Here is an 18,772-nt window from a genome sequence, read left to right on the forward strand (position 1 = left end):
AAGACCTGGTCACAAGGCAACGTGCGAGCTCTGTATTTCCATGTAATATGAATGTTTGCCACGGTTATAGCGCATATGTCAATATTATTTAGACAATGTTTACCAATGCTATTTGTACATTGTATTGCAGCACTCAAACTTTTTTTGGAGCTCTCTATTAATTATATGGTGTGTTTTAGTTGACTGACCAATGGTTACAGGGTATGGGGCATAGATGAAAAATTGGAAATTTTTGTGGATATGGCAGTGGTTACATATCACTAAATTAGGTTACAAAAAAATGTATTGCCAAAATCTGATTTAATTCAAATCTGCATCATAATGGAAATTTACCGACAGTTGCTATTTAATTCTAGAACAGTAGCGATATACGTAAAAGCACACCCTCATGATTAACTTGGCATAGGCTAAAAGCAACGCCAGGTCGAACCTGACATTTTTCAGTCACTTTTCTAAATAGGAAAGTGATGGAAAATGTTGATTAGTTACGCTCAACCCGACAAACCTCAACCACTTTTTTATTATACATTCAGAAACAGTAGAAAAACACATTGATAATTCTATCCCAGTGTTTTTTCTTCCTTCATTGACGTATAGATAACTGGTAACAGAATTGTATACATAGGAAAGTGTCTTACCATTAGAGCCCCAGTGGAAAAATATTTAAACATTTTATTTCACCATTAAAGGGGTTGTCTCACCAAGATAACCACTTTTTAAAACAAAGCAAGGTCTGACTTCCCCAGTCCCCGGTAAGCGGCTATTCTCGCATTTCCATTAATGAATGCATTAAGTTGACATGCTAGATTTGCCAGAATGACTACATTATGGCTCACAGAGAAGGGTCCTAAACAGGGGATCCCACTATGATGTCCATATGAGCCTCTGGTACACCATTAAATAGAATCAGTTAAACAGTGCCTGGATACTGCCCACCATAAATCATACTGCAAGCAGAGTGACCCCAATAAACAATACTGCAAGCAGAGTGACCCCAATAAACAATACCACAAGCAGAGTGATCCCCATAAACAATACCGCAAGCAGAGTGACCCCAATAAACAATACTGCAAGCAGTGATCCCAATACTGCAAGCAGTGACCCCAACAATACTGCAAGCAGAGTAACCCCAATAAACAATACCGCAAGCAGAGTGCCTCCCTCCACAACACACATTTATCTAACTCACATTGTAGTCAACAGGAGCAATGTAAATACATATATATATATATATATATATATATATATTCAACATGAAGGAAACATGGACCGCACATCCACAATGGACACATTGATCTATAGCTACAAAGGCAAAACATTTATATAAAACAGATACATATACAGCTAGACCACACGACTGTGAGCAGTATTTTGCAGATTTACTTGGTTTGTCGGTTATCCAGGAAATCTCCCCTATTTCAGAAGACTTCCAAACATTGACAATCAAAATATATATTATATTATTTCTTTTTTTTTAAAAAAAAGGGTACTATAAGACTGTTTATACTTCCTTTCTCTTCCTTCAGGTTTCTGTTTTTTTTTTATTATTTGAGTAGTGTAGCATGCTGTGCAGTTCTATGCAGTAAAAAGAAAAAAAACCTACTAAATAAAACGCCTCTTAAATAGAACTGCATCCTACTCTAGCACAGCAGAAAGTTAAGACTGGCATATGAAATGCCTGTCTAAGGCCCCATGCACATGACCCGAACCATAATTGCAGATCCATTCATTTTTATGGCATACGGACACCTTCCTGTATATATTTACAGGTAAGCGTCCAGGCTGTAGAAATGACCCGCAAAAAAATAGGACATACAAATGCGTGTGACAGTCCGTGGCCATGTGCAGGGAGCCTAAGTAAATCTGCCCCTTACTTCTAATAAAAAAATTACATAGTGTAACTCCAGGAAAAAAAAAAAAAATATGTAACACTTACATAACTAAAGAAGCAATGACCTGTCATTTTACACTGAACACTCAAGTCAAAATATGGACAACTTGGTGACCTAACGGGAACAATTCATTCCACACAGATGTTAACTCAAGTGTTAAACTGGCCAGAAATCAAAAGGATTTATCAAAATCACATGCACAAGCATTACCATGGAATGTAAAGGAAATTTGGGGACTTAATATCATTGGAATGTTATTAAACCAATCTGGCTGTTATAATAGGTTTAAATAGTTTAATACCATGGTAACTTATAACCAAAAATGCTGCACCTGCCTACTGACGGGAGCCTTGTTTTAAGTAGCACCACGTAATTCATTAAATCTGGCACCTGAGTGAGATGTGTACGTTACACATGGAGGGGCCCTTCGGAATGTGCGCCATTGCTTAGCAGTCTGTATGTGAAACGAAAGAATGCTGCATTATTTTCTAGAACGTTAACCCATCAAGTGCAGGGAAGAGCAGTCATTTCTAAGACGACTTTCCACAGTGACAACTTGCTATGTATTGCTTAAGGCTAATCCTGCTTAAAAAAAAAATATATATATATATAAATACCTTTATTGATATGAATTTACAGCTTTCCCAGGACTTTGTGTAAATTGTTTTTCCACTTAGTATTTTAAGTGCATTGTTTTGTTTTTTTAACCCCATCAGGACCAATCCATTTTTGGGCTTTAGGACTATACAAAATATCTATTTCTCGGGTCAGCATTCCGGAACGAACAACATGTTTTATTAACGCATCAGTGCAGCAATACGGGGTCTTGTTTTTCTGCAGGACAAGTTGTAGTCTCTACACATACTATTTTATGGTTTGCGGGTTTATTTTGTGTTCATTTTCAATGTCATTTTTGGAGAACTAGTGAAAAAAAAAGCACCATTCTGCGGTGTGTATTTTTTCTTTATGTTGTTCATTGCTGACCTAAAATAAATGTATATATTTATAGTATATGTTAACATTTATAGAAGTATCAAATATGTGGGGGTAAGATTACTGTACAGATGTTTCTTTTTTTTTTTCAAAAAATGTTGTTTTACAATACTGTATTTTTTACATTGTTTTTAGGGACTTAGATTTTTTTTTACTTCTAATATACTGCATGCAAGTATATTTTGCCTGTGCATAGAAATATGCACAGACACCTGTTAGGGCATACCATGAATATTCCCTAACAGGCTTTTACCAGAGACAGCCCTGGGGACCTTTGTCTGGTCCCGGGCTTTCTCCATAATAATGCCAGCTCTGGCAATCATGTCCCTGGTTAGTGATCACAAGTTCAAGATCTGATCATGGCGCTAAACAAGTTAAAGAGAACCTTTCACTTCCCAATACATGTGCAGCATGTAATGGGAAGGGCTGCACAAACTCTGGGGCACTTTAAAAAAAAAATTCTACCTCCCTCCGTTATTTAAATAACGGTGCCATTATATTTGGCGCCCAATATGTAAATAACCCCCTGAACAGTCTATGGGGCGTGTATTGTCAAGGGGGCGTTACTATGGCTGTGACACTGTCCAATCAGATATGGACAGTGTTACAGCAAAAACGAGGTGTGCGCGCGCGCACGCACGCACGCTCTCTAAAGCCTCATGCACACGACTGTAGCCATGTGCACGGCCGTGATTTTCGGGTTCGGCCGGCCACGGAGTGTCAGCCGCGAGCCGCCCGCAAATCGCGGGCCATGCACATGGCCGCGGCCATTATTTTCAATGAGTCCGAACCGTAGAACACGGCCGTAATGAGGCTTGCCCGTTCTTTCTGCGGTCCGGGCAACGGGGCCACGCACGGACCGTGGAAACCACAGTCGTGTGAATGGCCCCATAGGAATGAATGGGGACGCAATTCTCCCGTCGATTTTCGGGGGAATTGCGGCTGCAAAAGCACGTTCGTGTGCATGGGGCCTCACTCTTCAGCTTTGAAGATCAGTCTTTTGCCGAACTGGCAAGGGGGCGTGTCACGGCTACGGACAGTGATAAAAGAGCTGGGGAGCGCTTACACGGTCCGTAGCAGAGACACGCCCCCTTGCCACTTCGGCAGAAGACTGATCTTCAAAGCTGAAGAGTAAGAGAGTGTGCGCGCGCGCGCGCACACAAACACACACACACAAACTCTCCTCGCTTTTGCTGTAACACTGTCCATATCTGATTGGACAGTGTCGCAGCCATAGTAACATGCCTCCTTGCCAGTACACGCCCCGTTGACTGTTCAGGGGGTTAAATATCGGGCGCCAAATATAATGGCACCGATAGCTAAATAACAGTGGGAGGTAGAAAAAAAATGTAAAGTGCCCCAGAGTTTGTGCAGCCCTCCCCATTACATGCTGCACATGTATGGGGAGGTGAAAGGTTCTCTTTAACTGCATTTTCTCCTATCCCATGAATTGTGGCAAGTTAGCTTTGTATTACTTGAACAGATCAAATAGGAGGTACTGTGCTATTATCTTGATGTAATCAAACGCCAAGGTGTTGTCGCTGCAGAATTGACATTGTCCATTAACGTTGGACATTATCTGCATTTGTCTATGAGTTCCAAATTAATGAATGTTCTCTCAATGGTGGATCTGAGAGAGGCCGGCCGGAGAGAGACCATGACATGCAGCTTCAGTGTTCAAACAGTCTCTGCCCACAGGGGGCGATCCATCTTTATTTATAAGAAATGAGAGTAGGTGGTAACCTCATACTTGCAAAGCATGAGCATTCTAAATATGGTAATATCCCAAAACTCCACATATATCTTTAGCCATAAGAAATACAATGTCAGCACGTTTTCCCACGTTGCCTTTGTAACAGCTGAAATGCAAAGCCATAAACTAAACGACTTGAAATAGAATAGCCATCCCCCCATGTAGGCTCTAGTGTCAGCAGATCTGTGAGCTCCAGTGACAACTGTCTATAGCACTTTTAGGCCTCATGCACACGACCGTGGTGTTTTTCTGGTCCGCAAATTCCAGGACCGTGTTCCGTGGAATGTCATCCGCAGTTCATCCGTATGTAATCCGCAGTTCATCCGTATGTAATCCGCAAAAATGCGGATGAAAAAAAAAAAAAGGACTTTTAAACAGGATGCCAAAAGCTTGGTCAAACCCCCTTTAGAAGGTCACATGATCGCTCTGGAGCCATTTCCTGCTGCATTTTTCCTGATCTTTGCTTTGTGCGAGTTCAGTGAGATTGCGCTGCTGATATAGCTGTGGTTTTTGTCAGTTACTCACTGCGAACATGTCTTCTGATGATGTGGATGATGTACTCCTGCACTGGCTCCTCTCCAGGCGATTTGGACAGCAACCACCAATGCTGGACGAAGAACCGAGGAGGAGGGAGGAGGAGGAGATATTGGGTTCACCCCATTATCTCACAACGGCTTAGGAAGGGGCATTTTAACATGCTGTACTCAGACCTGCGGCAGCACCCGGACAAGTTCCTCAGCTACTGCCGTATGTCCGTGCAAACTTTTGACTGTCTGCTGGCGGACCTTCGTCCTGGACTGATCTTCCAGGACACCACCATGAGACGTTGCATTTCTCCAGAGGAACGCCTGATCGTCACTCTGAGGTAAGAAAACCTAAATCCCCTTCTACGACATGTCTCTACCCTGCAAACAATATTAGTATACTTGTCCCCTGTTCATATTGCCGCCTTGCCACCGTGCTGCAGATATTTTTCCTGTATGTGCATATTTTGTTATATATGTTTTTTTTTTTTTTACAGATTTCTTGCTACCGGCAACTCCTTTGCATCGCTACATTTCCAGTTTCTGCTGGGGTGCTCCACTATTTCGAAGATTGTCAAGCTTACCTGCGAAGTCATCTGGCAGCAACTTCGAGCAGCAGTTATGCCAAAGCCCAAGCCAGAGGACTGGATTCGGATTGCCGATGGCTTCTTCCAATCAGCACAGTTTCCCAACTGTGTTGGTGCGCTAGATGGTAAGCACATCCGCGTAAAAAAGCCTGCTCACTCAGGGTCTCAGTATTTCAATTATAAGCAGTTTTTCTCGGTGGTGCTGTTGGCCTTGGCTGACAGTGACTATCGGTTTATAATTGTCGATATTGGTGCCTATGGAAGCTCTGCGGATGCTGGCATCTTCAGGGCTTCCAGAATGGGTGAACGTCTAGCATCTAACCAGCTCGACCTTCCGGAACCTAGACAGCTTCCAGGATCTACAGGACCACCAGCACCCTTTGTCATTGTGGGTGATGAAGGTTTCGGACTGTCCCCTCACCTGATGCGTCCATTCCCTAGGCGTGGCTTAGATGAACAAAGGCGCATTTTTAACTACCGCCTTACCCGTGCAAGACGGTATGTGGAGTGCGCCTTCGGAATTCTAAGCAGCAAGTGGCGTGTGTTCCAGAGCTCCATTCAGATGAATCCTGAAAATGTGACAAAGGTTATACAAGCGTGTGTTGTCCTCCACAATTTTCTGAGGATTCATGAGTCGGCAGTGGACGCAGAGCTGAACCATTTCTCAACTAATTACATCCCTTTGGACTACACACCACATGGAAGACCTGGAGTGTCTGGACTGGCAGTCCGTAATTTGTATACAGACTATTTTGTATCACCTGAGGGAGCAGTTCCTTGGCAAAGGGATGTGCTTCGTCTGCCAAATTAAAATTTTAGAGGGACTGTTGTATTTCCTGTTTATGTTACAAATGTTAGTAGTTAAAGTTGCAGTAGTAGAGTAGGGACTCGCAAGAGAATGAGGACCCTTGACGCGGGTTGCGAGCTAATGTATTTCTGTTTTTTTTTTTTAAATTCTTTATTAATTAAAAAAAAAAAAAATGCGATTATTTGCATTTGGCAGAAATGCAAACCAATACCTCATTATGTTTTGCAATAATAATAAAGACAAACACATAATTAACTATAAACTTATTTTATTTCTTGCATAAAATAGTGTCAACAAACATAACCAAAACTATGTTATATAACTAAATTATAAATTGTAAAAGGATTGCGAAGGTGCAGGTTCATGATGTGGTCGTGGAACTGCCTCCCCCTGCTGCATTTGCCCATACTGTTGCTGAGAAGGTCCTGGCATGCCATAAACTGAACGATCGTCACTGAATAGCGGCATTGAGTCTACATATGACGGATGCTGGATGCCTTGCGCGGTTGCTGCAGGTGCTGGAGGGACAGAGTTGAAGGTGCTTGCATCACACACCCGTCTATGAAACTCGATGGCCTGATGCATTGCACGTGGGTCAGGATGTGTCGCAAATATTTCCACGACTTCCATTAGTGCTGTTTGGCACCTTATCTGTCTGGAAATTGGCACTCTTTTAAGAATATTAGAGAGAGCGCGACAGAAGGTGCCCTCTTCAGTTTCAGTAGCTCTTTTCTCCAAGTGTTCTAATACACGCAAGTCGACTTCCTGCCTTGGCTCTGTACGTGTTGGACCTTTGGCAGAACGTCGACGTTTACATCGGGGTATAATTTCTTCGTCCGCGGCACAGACTGGATTATCCACTGTTGTTGGTTCCGCTGTCACAGGAGTGGAAGTGGACCTAGCAGTCCCCAAAGCTACGTCAGGCTCTTCAATTTGAGTCTCATCAGAGTCGTCTTCTTCCTCCAGATTATCCTTGGTTCTGTTTGAAAATGAAAACATAATGTTAGGGAATTTTTGTAGTAATTTAACGTCATGTCTACAGCTGGGCAAATACACTATGTATGCATCACTACATGCAGAGCCCTAACTAGGAAAGACAGGGCCGCATAGCAAACTTTTGACTGGGGCCATCCCTCCACTGGGTGTCACCCCCCCCCCCCTTGTAGATAGTGCCTTTTTTGCTGCCCCCACCCCTGTAGATAACGCCATACAGCCCCACACTGTACACTGTATGGCATTATCTACCGGGGTACTATATGGCGTTATCTATAGGGGGACTGTACGGCGTTATCTAGTGAGGGGGCTGTATGCCGCTAACGCCATACAGGCACCCCTCCCCGCCCCCGGACAAATGCCACCTATAGTGTGTCCTACAAATACATGCGTTATCGCTGGCAGCGATAGGGTGAAGGGGGGACTGAAAGTCCCCTTAAGTTCTGCCGTCTGCACAGCTCCAAAAAATTGAAAGGAGCGCTGGTTATGTATGCGCACAAGCACGACTTTGGCTCCATTCATTTTTACGGAGCTGGCGAAAGTACGAGGTTTGGGATGGAGAAGTTCAGGGTACTTTCTGTCCCCTGTTCTCCCTGTCAATGCCAGCGATCACACATGTATCCCCTATTCAGTGGTTAGGGGATACATGTCTGTTGTTTAATGTCAGAGCGGGGAGATACCTCCCTGCTCAGCCGTAGTGTTCAGTTGCGTCCCGCTGTAGCCGTCATAGCGGCTGCTAGCGGAGCCTCCGGACATGGTGGAGTCCCCTCATGCCGCGGTCCCCGTAGCAGTCGCTACGGCTGCTACAGCGGTACTTACACAACTGGCTACATGGGCAGACTACAATGATCAAAGTATATAAGCAATACTTACGGGCCAACCTGCATTACATCAAGAAGAAACGAAAGTTGTTTGATGTACATGTATGGCTTTTTTTTCAGACGTCCGTCTCCGCTCTTCCCCTTGTCATTCATCTCACGCTTTAATTGGTCTCGGCACGTGTTCCAGCGTGTTTTGACGTTTTCGACTATGATATAAAATAAACCAATCACAGATCGACATTTTAGAAGAGTACATTACTAGATATTAGGAAATGTTGTTTATTATATGAAAATGATGCTGCAAATTTTTGTTGTTTACGCAACAAATCTGCACCTACATTTGCATATTTGACAGGTAATTCCGACGTTGCAGAAACTACAGCAGACTTGCCACGTTTTCCATGTGCCCACACGACAGCGTCCGTAACGGCTGAAATGACGTTGCTGGTTTCAGGAGAAAACATCACCCGTAATTTCAGCCGTAAAGGCATGTGCTGGCGCTTTAACGCAGCGTCCTTTACGGACGTAATTGATTTTCATAGGAGCCCATGAATAACGGCTCCAATTATGGCACAAGAAGTGACAGGTCACTTCTTTGACGCGGGCGTCTATTGACGCGTAAATATACACGCCGCTTGAACACACAAACGTCAGCCCATTGCTTTCACTGGGCAGATGTTTGTCAACGCTATTGCGGCGTATTTAGCGTGCGTAATAGAGGTCAAACACCCCCGAATTACGTCCGTAATTAGTGTGTGGGAACATACCCTCATAGTGACATGTCACGTTTTGATCGGTGCTGTTCAGAGCCATGAGACCCCCACAATCTCACGTGCACTTCTGCAGCTTCATTTCAGCGATTGGTGGGTGTTTCAGTGATCCAACCGCCAACAATCAAAACGTCAGCCATGTCATTATGAGATGACAGGAGTACTCAGAAACCGCATCAAGGTGTGAAACTTACCCATGCGCTTCTTTTGCACTTTAGTTGCCTTCTCCCACTCGGTAAGATGCACCTCACTGCAGACCTCCTGCCAGGCAAGATCTTTCAGATTCCTGTCTGCATATTCTTCCACCCGCTTATCCCACAGACAGGGCTTGTGCTGGACCAGGATGATTAGTTTCTCGACGTTTATAATTGAAGCCATGCTGCTCTCTGCTGCTCTCTGCTGCTTTCATGCACTGTCTCCAGACTTCACGACGACAGAAGTCATTCCCGGTCGTCGCCTAGCAACACTTCCGCAAATCCGCAAACTGCAGATGACACACGGCGGTGTATCCGCAATTTCCACGGGCCCATTGACTTCTCTTGGCATGTCCGCAGCGCATTTGCGGCCCGTAATAAGACATGTCCGGAGTTTCTGCGGCACGGATGTGCGGAGAGCCGTGAAAACACGGATAGTGGGTATGGCCACATAGAAATGAATGGCTCCGCAATTAACCCGTGGATTTGCGGTGGAATTGCGGACGCAAAAACACGGTCGTGTGCATGAGGCCTTAGGTTCACACATATAAAGATAATTAAAATATTTTTGACAGTGTCAACTACTAAAGGCCCTTGACGTACAATTACGTCTGTGTGTGAGAAGGGGTTAAAGAAACAGTTCTTTGACACATTCCTGGATTTCTACAGCTCCTATGCAGACTTGTGTCTCCATGGTTACAGACTACAAACACTTTCTGATCCTGCAGTAACTCTTCCTCCCTTTCATCTGCCCCCTACTTCATGCAACCCACTGGTTGAAAGTTGGAAAAATTTTACTAGGAATTTGTAAGGCACACTCCCCCCATTGTACAAATGAAAAAAATAAAATAAAAAATAAAAAAAACACAAGAAAATATTTTCCTGTGGTGCGCGGTCTTTTTGGTCATTCCCACAGATAGTCTGCAGCAAAACGGACAAAAAACGCATAAAATATTGGTGACTTGCTCACAGATTAAAGGGGTTGTCCCACCACAACAACTTATCAACTATCCATAGAGTAAAGGGTCTGAATACTACGGTCAATGCAATATTTTTGTTTGTCCTATTTATTAAATCTGTTTTCACTTTGTTCTTATGGGGTATTGAGTGCAGAACGTTGGGGTAAAACTTAAAAATGTTTTTATTTTACCGCAAGGCCTCAACATAACAAAATTGAAAGGGTCTAAAGACTTCCTGAATGCATTGTAATAGCATTTTTAAAAGGCGCTTTTTATTTAGTGTCATTTTGTAAAGGGAATTTTACCTGCCGTTTCCTTTAATTACTCTAGAGAAGCTTATGGAAAAGAAAGCCATACCTGGAGCAAAAAAAAAAAAACAAAAATACCACTGACATCAAGATCGCTACAAAAAACAAAACACCACAAACAAAAGGCTATGTAGGTTTTCATATTTTATTATAGACTTTAAAGTAACATCTGGCAGACAGCATTCGTTGGTAAAAAAAAAAAAAAAAAAGCGTATATGCGGTGTGTGAATCCAGCCTTAACTTGGCTACCCTTCTGTTATTGGTTTATAGGGTTGTATATTTTTAGGTTGCTGGGTGCGGGGTTACAACGGCGCTTTGGGTTGGAGGTGACATTTTATACCAGCATACATTTATTGCAGTATGCATTAAAAAAAATCATTTTTAGCTATCACTTCAGCTATTATGTTAGCTTGTGAGCTATTTAGTAGATAGTTATTTAGGCACTCGTTTATGGCAACAAACCGTGATTATCTTGTATGAAGTAATGTAATGAAATGAGCTGAATTACACATTGCAATGTGTACTTAACTGTATAGCCTTAGTAGCTGTACTGACCGGCATATGTGCTTCTTCAGCTCTGTTCACAAGGGATAAAAATAGCAATCAGAACCCTAACAGACCCCATTAGAAGTCAAAGGGATAAGCCAGGATACATTGAGATTAGTTTTAAAATAGATCTCTCATAGCTGCCATGGCTCCTTTAACAACAGGTATTGGAATTGTTTATTTTTTTGGGGGGGGGGGGGGGGGGCGGGTTTTACATGATTTTTGTAATCATGCAAAACTGGCATGTTTTTGCCGCAATTACAAAGACCTCTGATAAAAGGTAATGTAAAGTCAATTTAACATGATGGATTCCGCTGGATTCAACGTGGATTCCGCTAAAGCAATGCATGCAGAAGTAAAACAACAAGACAACGACTAAAAAGACGACTAAAAAGAGTTGCATATAATGACCATATTTAAACAAGCAGCAGTTTGATCAATGTATTTGCCTCGGTCTTCTCCATGCTCTCCATGGGCAAGCATTAGTGACTCACACCTTTACAGTCTTTGCATATACATATGTGTTCACCCTTAACTTTCCTTGAATTGCGTTAAGTTATAGAATGTCATCATTCAATACAATATTGCGCAATCCTGTTTATATACTGTACGTTAATGTATACATTTTTATTTATTTTTTTTAACATGGGAGTCCATAGGCAAAAGATGATCTATGGATTTCATCCGTCAGAGGCATCCATCACGGGTTTAGAGAGAAGTTAAAGCAATAGTACAAGCGACTATAAGAAACTTTGTAATATACAGTATATAATTAGAGAAAATGCCTCTAACTCTACTTATCAGGCTCCTCCCCCCTAAATGTTCACACACTGACTTTACTGCTAAATCCATCTCCTGAAGAACAGACTATCAGCTCACTGAGAGATCAGGTTACAGCTGCCCATAGAAGTCTATGGACAAGGAAGGGATAGGAGGGAGCAGGATCAAAGTGTGAGAGGCAGAAAGACAGACAGGTTGCTGCTGCAGCTTCCTAGTAAGTGTTTTATCTCACCCCAGAGCTGGATTCACAGCTACACTGCTCTATGATGTGATCCATGCTGAGGCAGCTAATATATATATATATATATATATATATATATATATACATACACACACATACACACACATACATACTAGATAGACATAAGAGCAGGATTCTCCTCTTCCCAATGTTTGCTGTGTATAAAAGATATGATAGCAGTTTCTTTACCCCCCTACCTCAGAGGAAACCGAGAATTACAGGTGAAGCCTGCAGAGGGGGGGGGGGGGGATACAGAATACAAGTCATAATGGGCAGAAAAAGTGTTATTCCTCATGTATACGCATATGACAGCTTTAGTTACACTTTAATGGAAGACACATATGTAGTGATTATGCCTAAACATTTGTGGGCAGAACAAAATATTTATGAAGCCCCTGTGTCACTTTTTATGACACAAATGAAAGTACCATATCAGGTAAGTCACTACACATTCCCACATTACATTTGCAAACGAGGGTTGGGGGGGGGGGTGTTTCTTTTAGAACTGCACCACTATTGCACTAGTGTGAGAAGGATTTGTGACATCTTTTATCATAGGTACAGATTATTCCAAAGAAATTTAATTGTTCAGTTGGGCAGTCATGACAAAAAACGAACAAAAACATACTGGATTTTTTTTTACTGAAATCTTGATCATGAGATGCTCACTTTTTTTCTGCATTTGATGAATGCATATAGGTATTGTATGCACTACCACCAAACTAGTGAAGATCTCGGTACCGTATGTGAAAATCACAGGTTTTCAATGCTGTGTATTTTCCTATAATAGTCTAACCAAAATGTGTTGAATAGCAGAATAGGCGATCCACTAGGAAAATGTAAGAACACAAAACGCTAGACACATGGGCAGTTGGATACAAATATTTCTTTGGTCATTCTTTAGAAGATAATACATTTGGTTGATTCACAAAGATAAAAGGATGACTGTTCAAGTGTAACCAGAATTACAGAGCCAGGTTGGTACTATGACATAACTAGCAGATTTCATACTTCATATACTTTATCAAACTTCATGGATAAACTATACAGTAACATGAGGCCTTACTGTTTAGATGGACAAAGAACAAAAATTAAATACATATCTTAGGGAGACAAGCTTTTTCTAATATAGATAAATTCATTTTAAGGTTGCAGTGCTGGTATTTCCCACACAAACAAGGGTTTTGCACACTGCAGGGTTATTTACATTGTGAAACAGATTGGCACAAGAACAACAACAAAAAAAAAAAAAAAGAAGGTAAAAACGATACCCACAGTGAACATGATTTCTGTACATTATTATGCTTTTACATATGTTTGATACACTCAAGATAGAACAGCTATTGCATGTTTATTAGACTTTAAACATTTCACCTGCCCATACATGTGCAGCTGAGTGCACCATGTAATAGGCAGTGCTGCACAAACCTGGTCTCACTTTAAAAAAAAAGTTCTATCCTCCACCATTATTTAGATATCAGTGCGTTTATTTGGCGCCTAATATGTAAATAACCCCCTTAACGGTCAAGGGGGCGTTTCTTTATTTCTAAATGGCATAGGGGCGTATTACTGATCGCTCTGACACTGTCAAATCAGCTACGGATAGTGTGAGAGCGTCTTGTGCCGTGTGATCTATCTCGCGATAGAGATCACATAGTCTTATTCTGCAGAGAGCGTGCACACCCCTCACGCATGCGCACACATCTCAGACGTCACGCGAGCAAGTGTGCGCGAATACTTAAGGGCGCGCGTGCGCACACACTGCAGAATGACTGATCTCATGAGAGAGATCACACAGCACATGCCGCTCTCACATTGTCCGCAACTGATTGGACAGTGTCAGAGCGATAAGTAACACGCCTCCTAACCATTTAGAAATAAAGAAACGCCCCATTGACAGTTCAGGTTTTTTTTTACATATCGGGCGCCAAATAACGGCACCGATATCTAAATAACGGATGATAGAATTTTTTTTTAAAGGGAGACAAGGTTTGTGCAGCATTTCCTATTACATGCTGCACATGTATGGGCAGATGAAAGGTGCTCTTTAAAAATAAAAATCTGCTTATTGACTTGACATGGAGATACTGTACAACTATTACATTTTCAAGCCTAACTCTTTGCATATCTTGAACATTGACTGGTTTGTTCATCCCAAAATCCTACCCCCTTTGGAATGCAACAGACGGATCCAGGATCAATGCACTGGCTAAATTGTTTTGCCAGGTATGAGATTTGGAAAATTTGAGGATATCAGCCTGGTAAAATTTTCAGGTCTGACCCAGTTAACATAACTGTTTTTGTTTATGTTTAGACTACGTTCACACAGTATTTTCAGTGTGCATCGAAGGTATACGTCAGGAGGTCTCCCGAAGCATGCCTCCAACGGAAGGTTGCGACTTATCTTATTAGAAAAAGTGTTCCCCCAATGAAGAGTACTCACACTACCCAACTGCTCATGCTATATTCCTTTTACCACCGAGAGTATATAGCAAAAACAGAGGTAAATATTTTGTGTCCCCTGCTGCCTGTATGCTCCCGCCTCTATAGCTATATCGGAGGTTTAGGGTGTCTGGCCAGTGCCCACAGGTCTACAGAGCTTGGAGCCAGGGCAGCTGTGGTGGTGCGCAACAAGCTGGAAATTGAGCAACTTCGTCCCCCCCAATCTTAGAAACGTTGGTGGTACAAATCGAGAGAATCTCCCGATGTTTACCTCTGACGGTGGATGCGATGTATCCCGCTGTAAAAGCATACAGTGGAATAAGTAGTCTATAGGATCGCATTGTAAACAATGTACACTGTGTGGTAAAGATTTTTTTTTTTACTGGATACTGATGTATGGAATAGCTTAGTCTACTACGCTATTTCATGCATTTTTTTTGCAGTAAATACTCTTTTGACCTTTGTCGGGTGAAAGGGTGCCTAATAAGTTATGTCCAGAGCTTTCCCGGCGTATACGTTAAACATACAGTGTGAGCATAGCCTTAGCGTGTACGTTCGGAAAACTCCAGACTTACACGCCAATGTGTTCATAGGGCTCCAATGTCAGACGGAGGATACAGAAGTGTCCTTTTGGCCTCTGACTGGCCATCCATATAAGTAAATATTCCGCAAAAGAGAAAAAAAAAAAAGTATGCAATAGCGTAGTAGATTATGCTATTCCATCCTGTGGAGTCCAGTAAAAAACAAAAAACAATAATTATTTATTTTTTTTTACATGTTAGCCTATAAGTGACAGACGCCTCGGTCATTATTTATCTGTTAAACGGATACCATTATAGCCTATGGGTAACAGGTGCATTTAATGGATGCCTTACAGTAGCATCCATCCCCCATAGGCTATAATGGCATCCTTTTAACAGATAGATCATGGAAAGGTCGTGAGGGTTCATGATGTATCCAATAACGGTATACCATTATAGCCTATGGGCGACGGACACCCCTGTTGGGCAACTGGCAGAGCATATGTTTAATGTATGTACGTCGGGAGCATTTGCCGGCGTAAACCTCAAAAGCTAAAAAACCGTAATGTGAACATAGCCTAAGCCAAAACTACGGATGATCTCTAAAAAGTCACTGTTTTGTTAGCCATGGAGAATGTTTGTTGGTGACCACCTAGTTTCCTACATGTCAGTTGCGCAGACACAAAGACATCTAAAACAGCTCTCCAAGAAGACCCTGTCCAACAGATCTCAGCTTCCTGGATCCCTGCAAGCATAACATGGAGGGTGAACAAAATATTGGGGTTAAAGGGGTTTGCCAACCCAATAGCATTTTTTTTAATCAAATAAGGATTAAAATACCAAAATAAATATATATATATATATATATATATATATATATATATATATATATATATATATATATATATATATATATTACACACACTGTCCCTTGAAATCCAGCACCGATCGATTGCAGACGGTTCCCCGTTGGGCTTTGTATCCACCACTGCAGCGAAGACATTTTGTCTTAACACGTGATTGTGGCAGACAATCACTGACCAAGACAGTGGAATCGGTGAGGTCAACACATCACTGCTGTGATTGGCTGCCGCAGTCTTGTGTTGAGATGGCATGTTATTGCTGCTAGGGACCAAAAAAAATAAAAACATTGGTCTAGAAAGGCAGATGAAACTTTATTTTAACCCATTCAGTTGAATTTAAAAAATTTGTGTAGAAAACATCTTTGCAAATTAAAATCTGAATTCTCAGTAAAGTAAGCTTTAAAAAAGGTTCACAGACAAAGCAACACATTTGAAGCGCTTAAGAAAGGGTTTTTTATGTGTAAATCCCGACTAAAAATTCTGTTTTGCATAGTAATGGTACATAATAAGGCACCTCCTGTGGAGAAAGCTAGGTTTGCTACATAGTATAGCAGCAGATTTTCATATCTTAACCTGAAATGTTCTGAATTCTTACTTACTATTACTTTACATTTTCTTTTAGGAAGCAATTTGCAGAATCCTGCATATGCAAATATAAAGGCAGCAGCACTGCGTGTTGTAAACCTGTAATGTCCGTTTAAAAAAATAGTATGTCGTAATATCTGAAATAGGTCTTCATGTATACTGGATCACTTGTGACCTTCTTTACAATACTTTATGAGCTGTCAATGACCAATCCTGGTGGCTTATAAACTGGACCAAATTAAGAGAGCGAATTTGTGTTTATTTTTTAAATTCTGTTGAATTCATAAATTAGGTCATGATTTTCCAAATTGCAGGCCTAATTTGTTTCAGCGAGGAGATAAACTCTGTAATGCACTCTCCGTGGCAATAAAAGGAAAACAGGCATGCCCTAGAGCTGTAACACAGGTAACATCTGTAATAGATGAAGGGCTCAGTAAAATGTAAATGGCTAAAATGGGCAAGTGTCTCTGAAATGGCTTGTATGCAAAGATATATCATCTGTTGGACCAAATGGGAATCGGTGTTGCTTTAGGGTGGTATGTAATGGTCAAGGCGAGGTCAAGCGGGTTTAAAAAAAGGTTTTTGAAACCCAAAAACGCATTTCAAGTTCGCATTAACCCTTTTATAAGTTTACGTTCGGATTATCATCATTTGGGATTATCATCATTCTTGGAACTGCATTCATCTCACCAGGTCTTTACTCATGACATTAAAAGACTTCTTCGGGATTTATCTCTTTATTTAACCCTCTTATCCTTAAATATTAGGCAAGTGTCTGTTACATTTCACAGACTGGGCGGGGGGGGGGGGGGGTTACATTCAGCAGGGTTTAGTTCAATGGGGGCAGTAGGGATGGAGGGAATGAGAATGCAAAATTTAGAGGAAAAAAGAAAGCGGGGACTCAACAGGATTTATCTGAAGTGCCAGTCTACTGGGACCCAGCAGAGTCTTGAATGCCTTAGTTTCCATCACCTATTGGATGTGCATGGGTACTTTAATGTAGGGACTGCATTAGAAAGTTTATGCACTCTGAAGCAAATTAGTCCTACTCTACGGAATTCATTGAATATATTCCAGAAGTCTAATAGTAATAACAATGTAATGAATCTATGAAGGGTGATCTGCTCTTATTAAGGCAAACTGGTTTTGTTGGTCCTACAATCCAAAACGTATAAAAGGCCCCCTAGGTAGCATAAATCCTATAATCCCAAATTACACCTGAAACGCTCGTGTGTACCATTTTTATTTATTTATTATTTTTTTTAAGCAACACTATTTTTGTAATGCTTCTTCATATACCATAATACATCTCCTCTACATCTGACACAATAAACTTGGCCTTGGTCTTTTGTTGTGGAGTCTCTCATTTATAGAAATGAACTATATAAAAAATATACACATTTTTTTATGGCCGATTCCTTAATGCCCTGTACATATTATATAGACTTCATGTGCTAACTCAGTATTGTCCATTAGAAAAAGTAATCAGGTTTTTAGTTTTTTTTGTTGTTGTTTTTTTGGTACTGTAGTAGAGCCCTCAACGTTTATGAACCCCCAATGGAGAGGACGATGGTCTCATATTTACAAAGATCATAAGGCAGCTCAGGGGTGCACATGATGTCCATAAAAACACTTTGATGCAGTCATATCATAGCCATGTTTTCAGATGTGCTGTGAGCATGAGGTGTTGCTGGAGTGCTGGTTCCTGCCTTGTAGCTCTTTGGAGTCCTGCTTGCTTTTAGGAGCACGAGGAAAGTATCAGTAGAGATTGCCCCAAATTCAAAGGCAAAAGTCCCATAGTAAATTAGAACATTTATTATGAAGGTCCACTCACACAGAGCAGCCATATGCTGAAGCACAAAGCCTTCCTGTATGAATAAGACACCACCTGGAATTTAGAGTTAAGGAAATTTAGGGGGGGGGGGGGAATAAATAAAAACACAATCTTATAATGTACACTAAAACCTTATTTGTTACATTCTTTTGGAAAATAGTAAACAGGATCAACAGGATTGACTTAGTGCATTTTCAGGGGTATTAAAAAATAAAGATAATACAATAAGCAGAATAAAAAAAAACAAAAAAAAAAAAAAAACATATGGCAAGAACCCAGAATAAGAATTAAGTTAATTTTTTTCTCAGGACAACATAAAATACAAGTGAAATCATTGTAGTCAGAAATCTGATTAGCT

The 18,772-nt window shown here is 41.3% G+C and overlaps 1 protein-coding gene across 2 annotated transcripts in view; it reads right to left on the bottom strand.

Annotated features, from left to right (window-relative positions):
- Window positions 1–13,035: 13,035 nt before the first annotated feature.
- The window catches only part of LOC142663195 (transmembrane protein 150A-like), a 112,915-nt gene continuing 107,178 nt past the window's right edge, over window positions 13,036–18,772 (bottom strand). For both annotated transcript variants that reach the window (XM_075841611.1, XM_075841612.1), the window contains exon 7: window positions 13,036–18,468. In XM_075841611.1, the coding sequence (XP_075697726.1) occupies window positions 18,224–18,468 (245 nt within the window). In that variant the 3' untranslated portion in view covers window positions 13,036–18,223. The remainder of the gene's footprint in view (window positions 18,469–18,772) is intronic.

This window comes from Rhinoderma darwinii, chromosome 11 (assembly GCF_050947455.1).
Source record: "Rhinoderma darwinii isolate aRhiDar2 chromosome 11, aRhiDar2.hap1, whole genome shotgun sequence".
Lineage (NCBI taxonomy): Eukaryota > Metazoa > Chordata > Amphibia > Anura > Rhinodermatidae > Rhinoderma > Rhinoderma darwinii.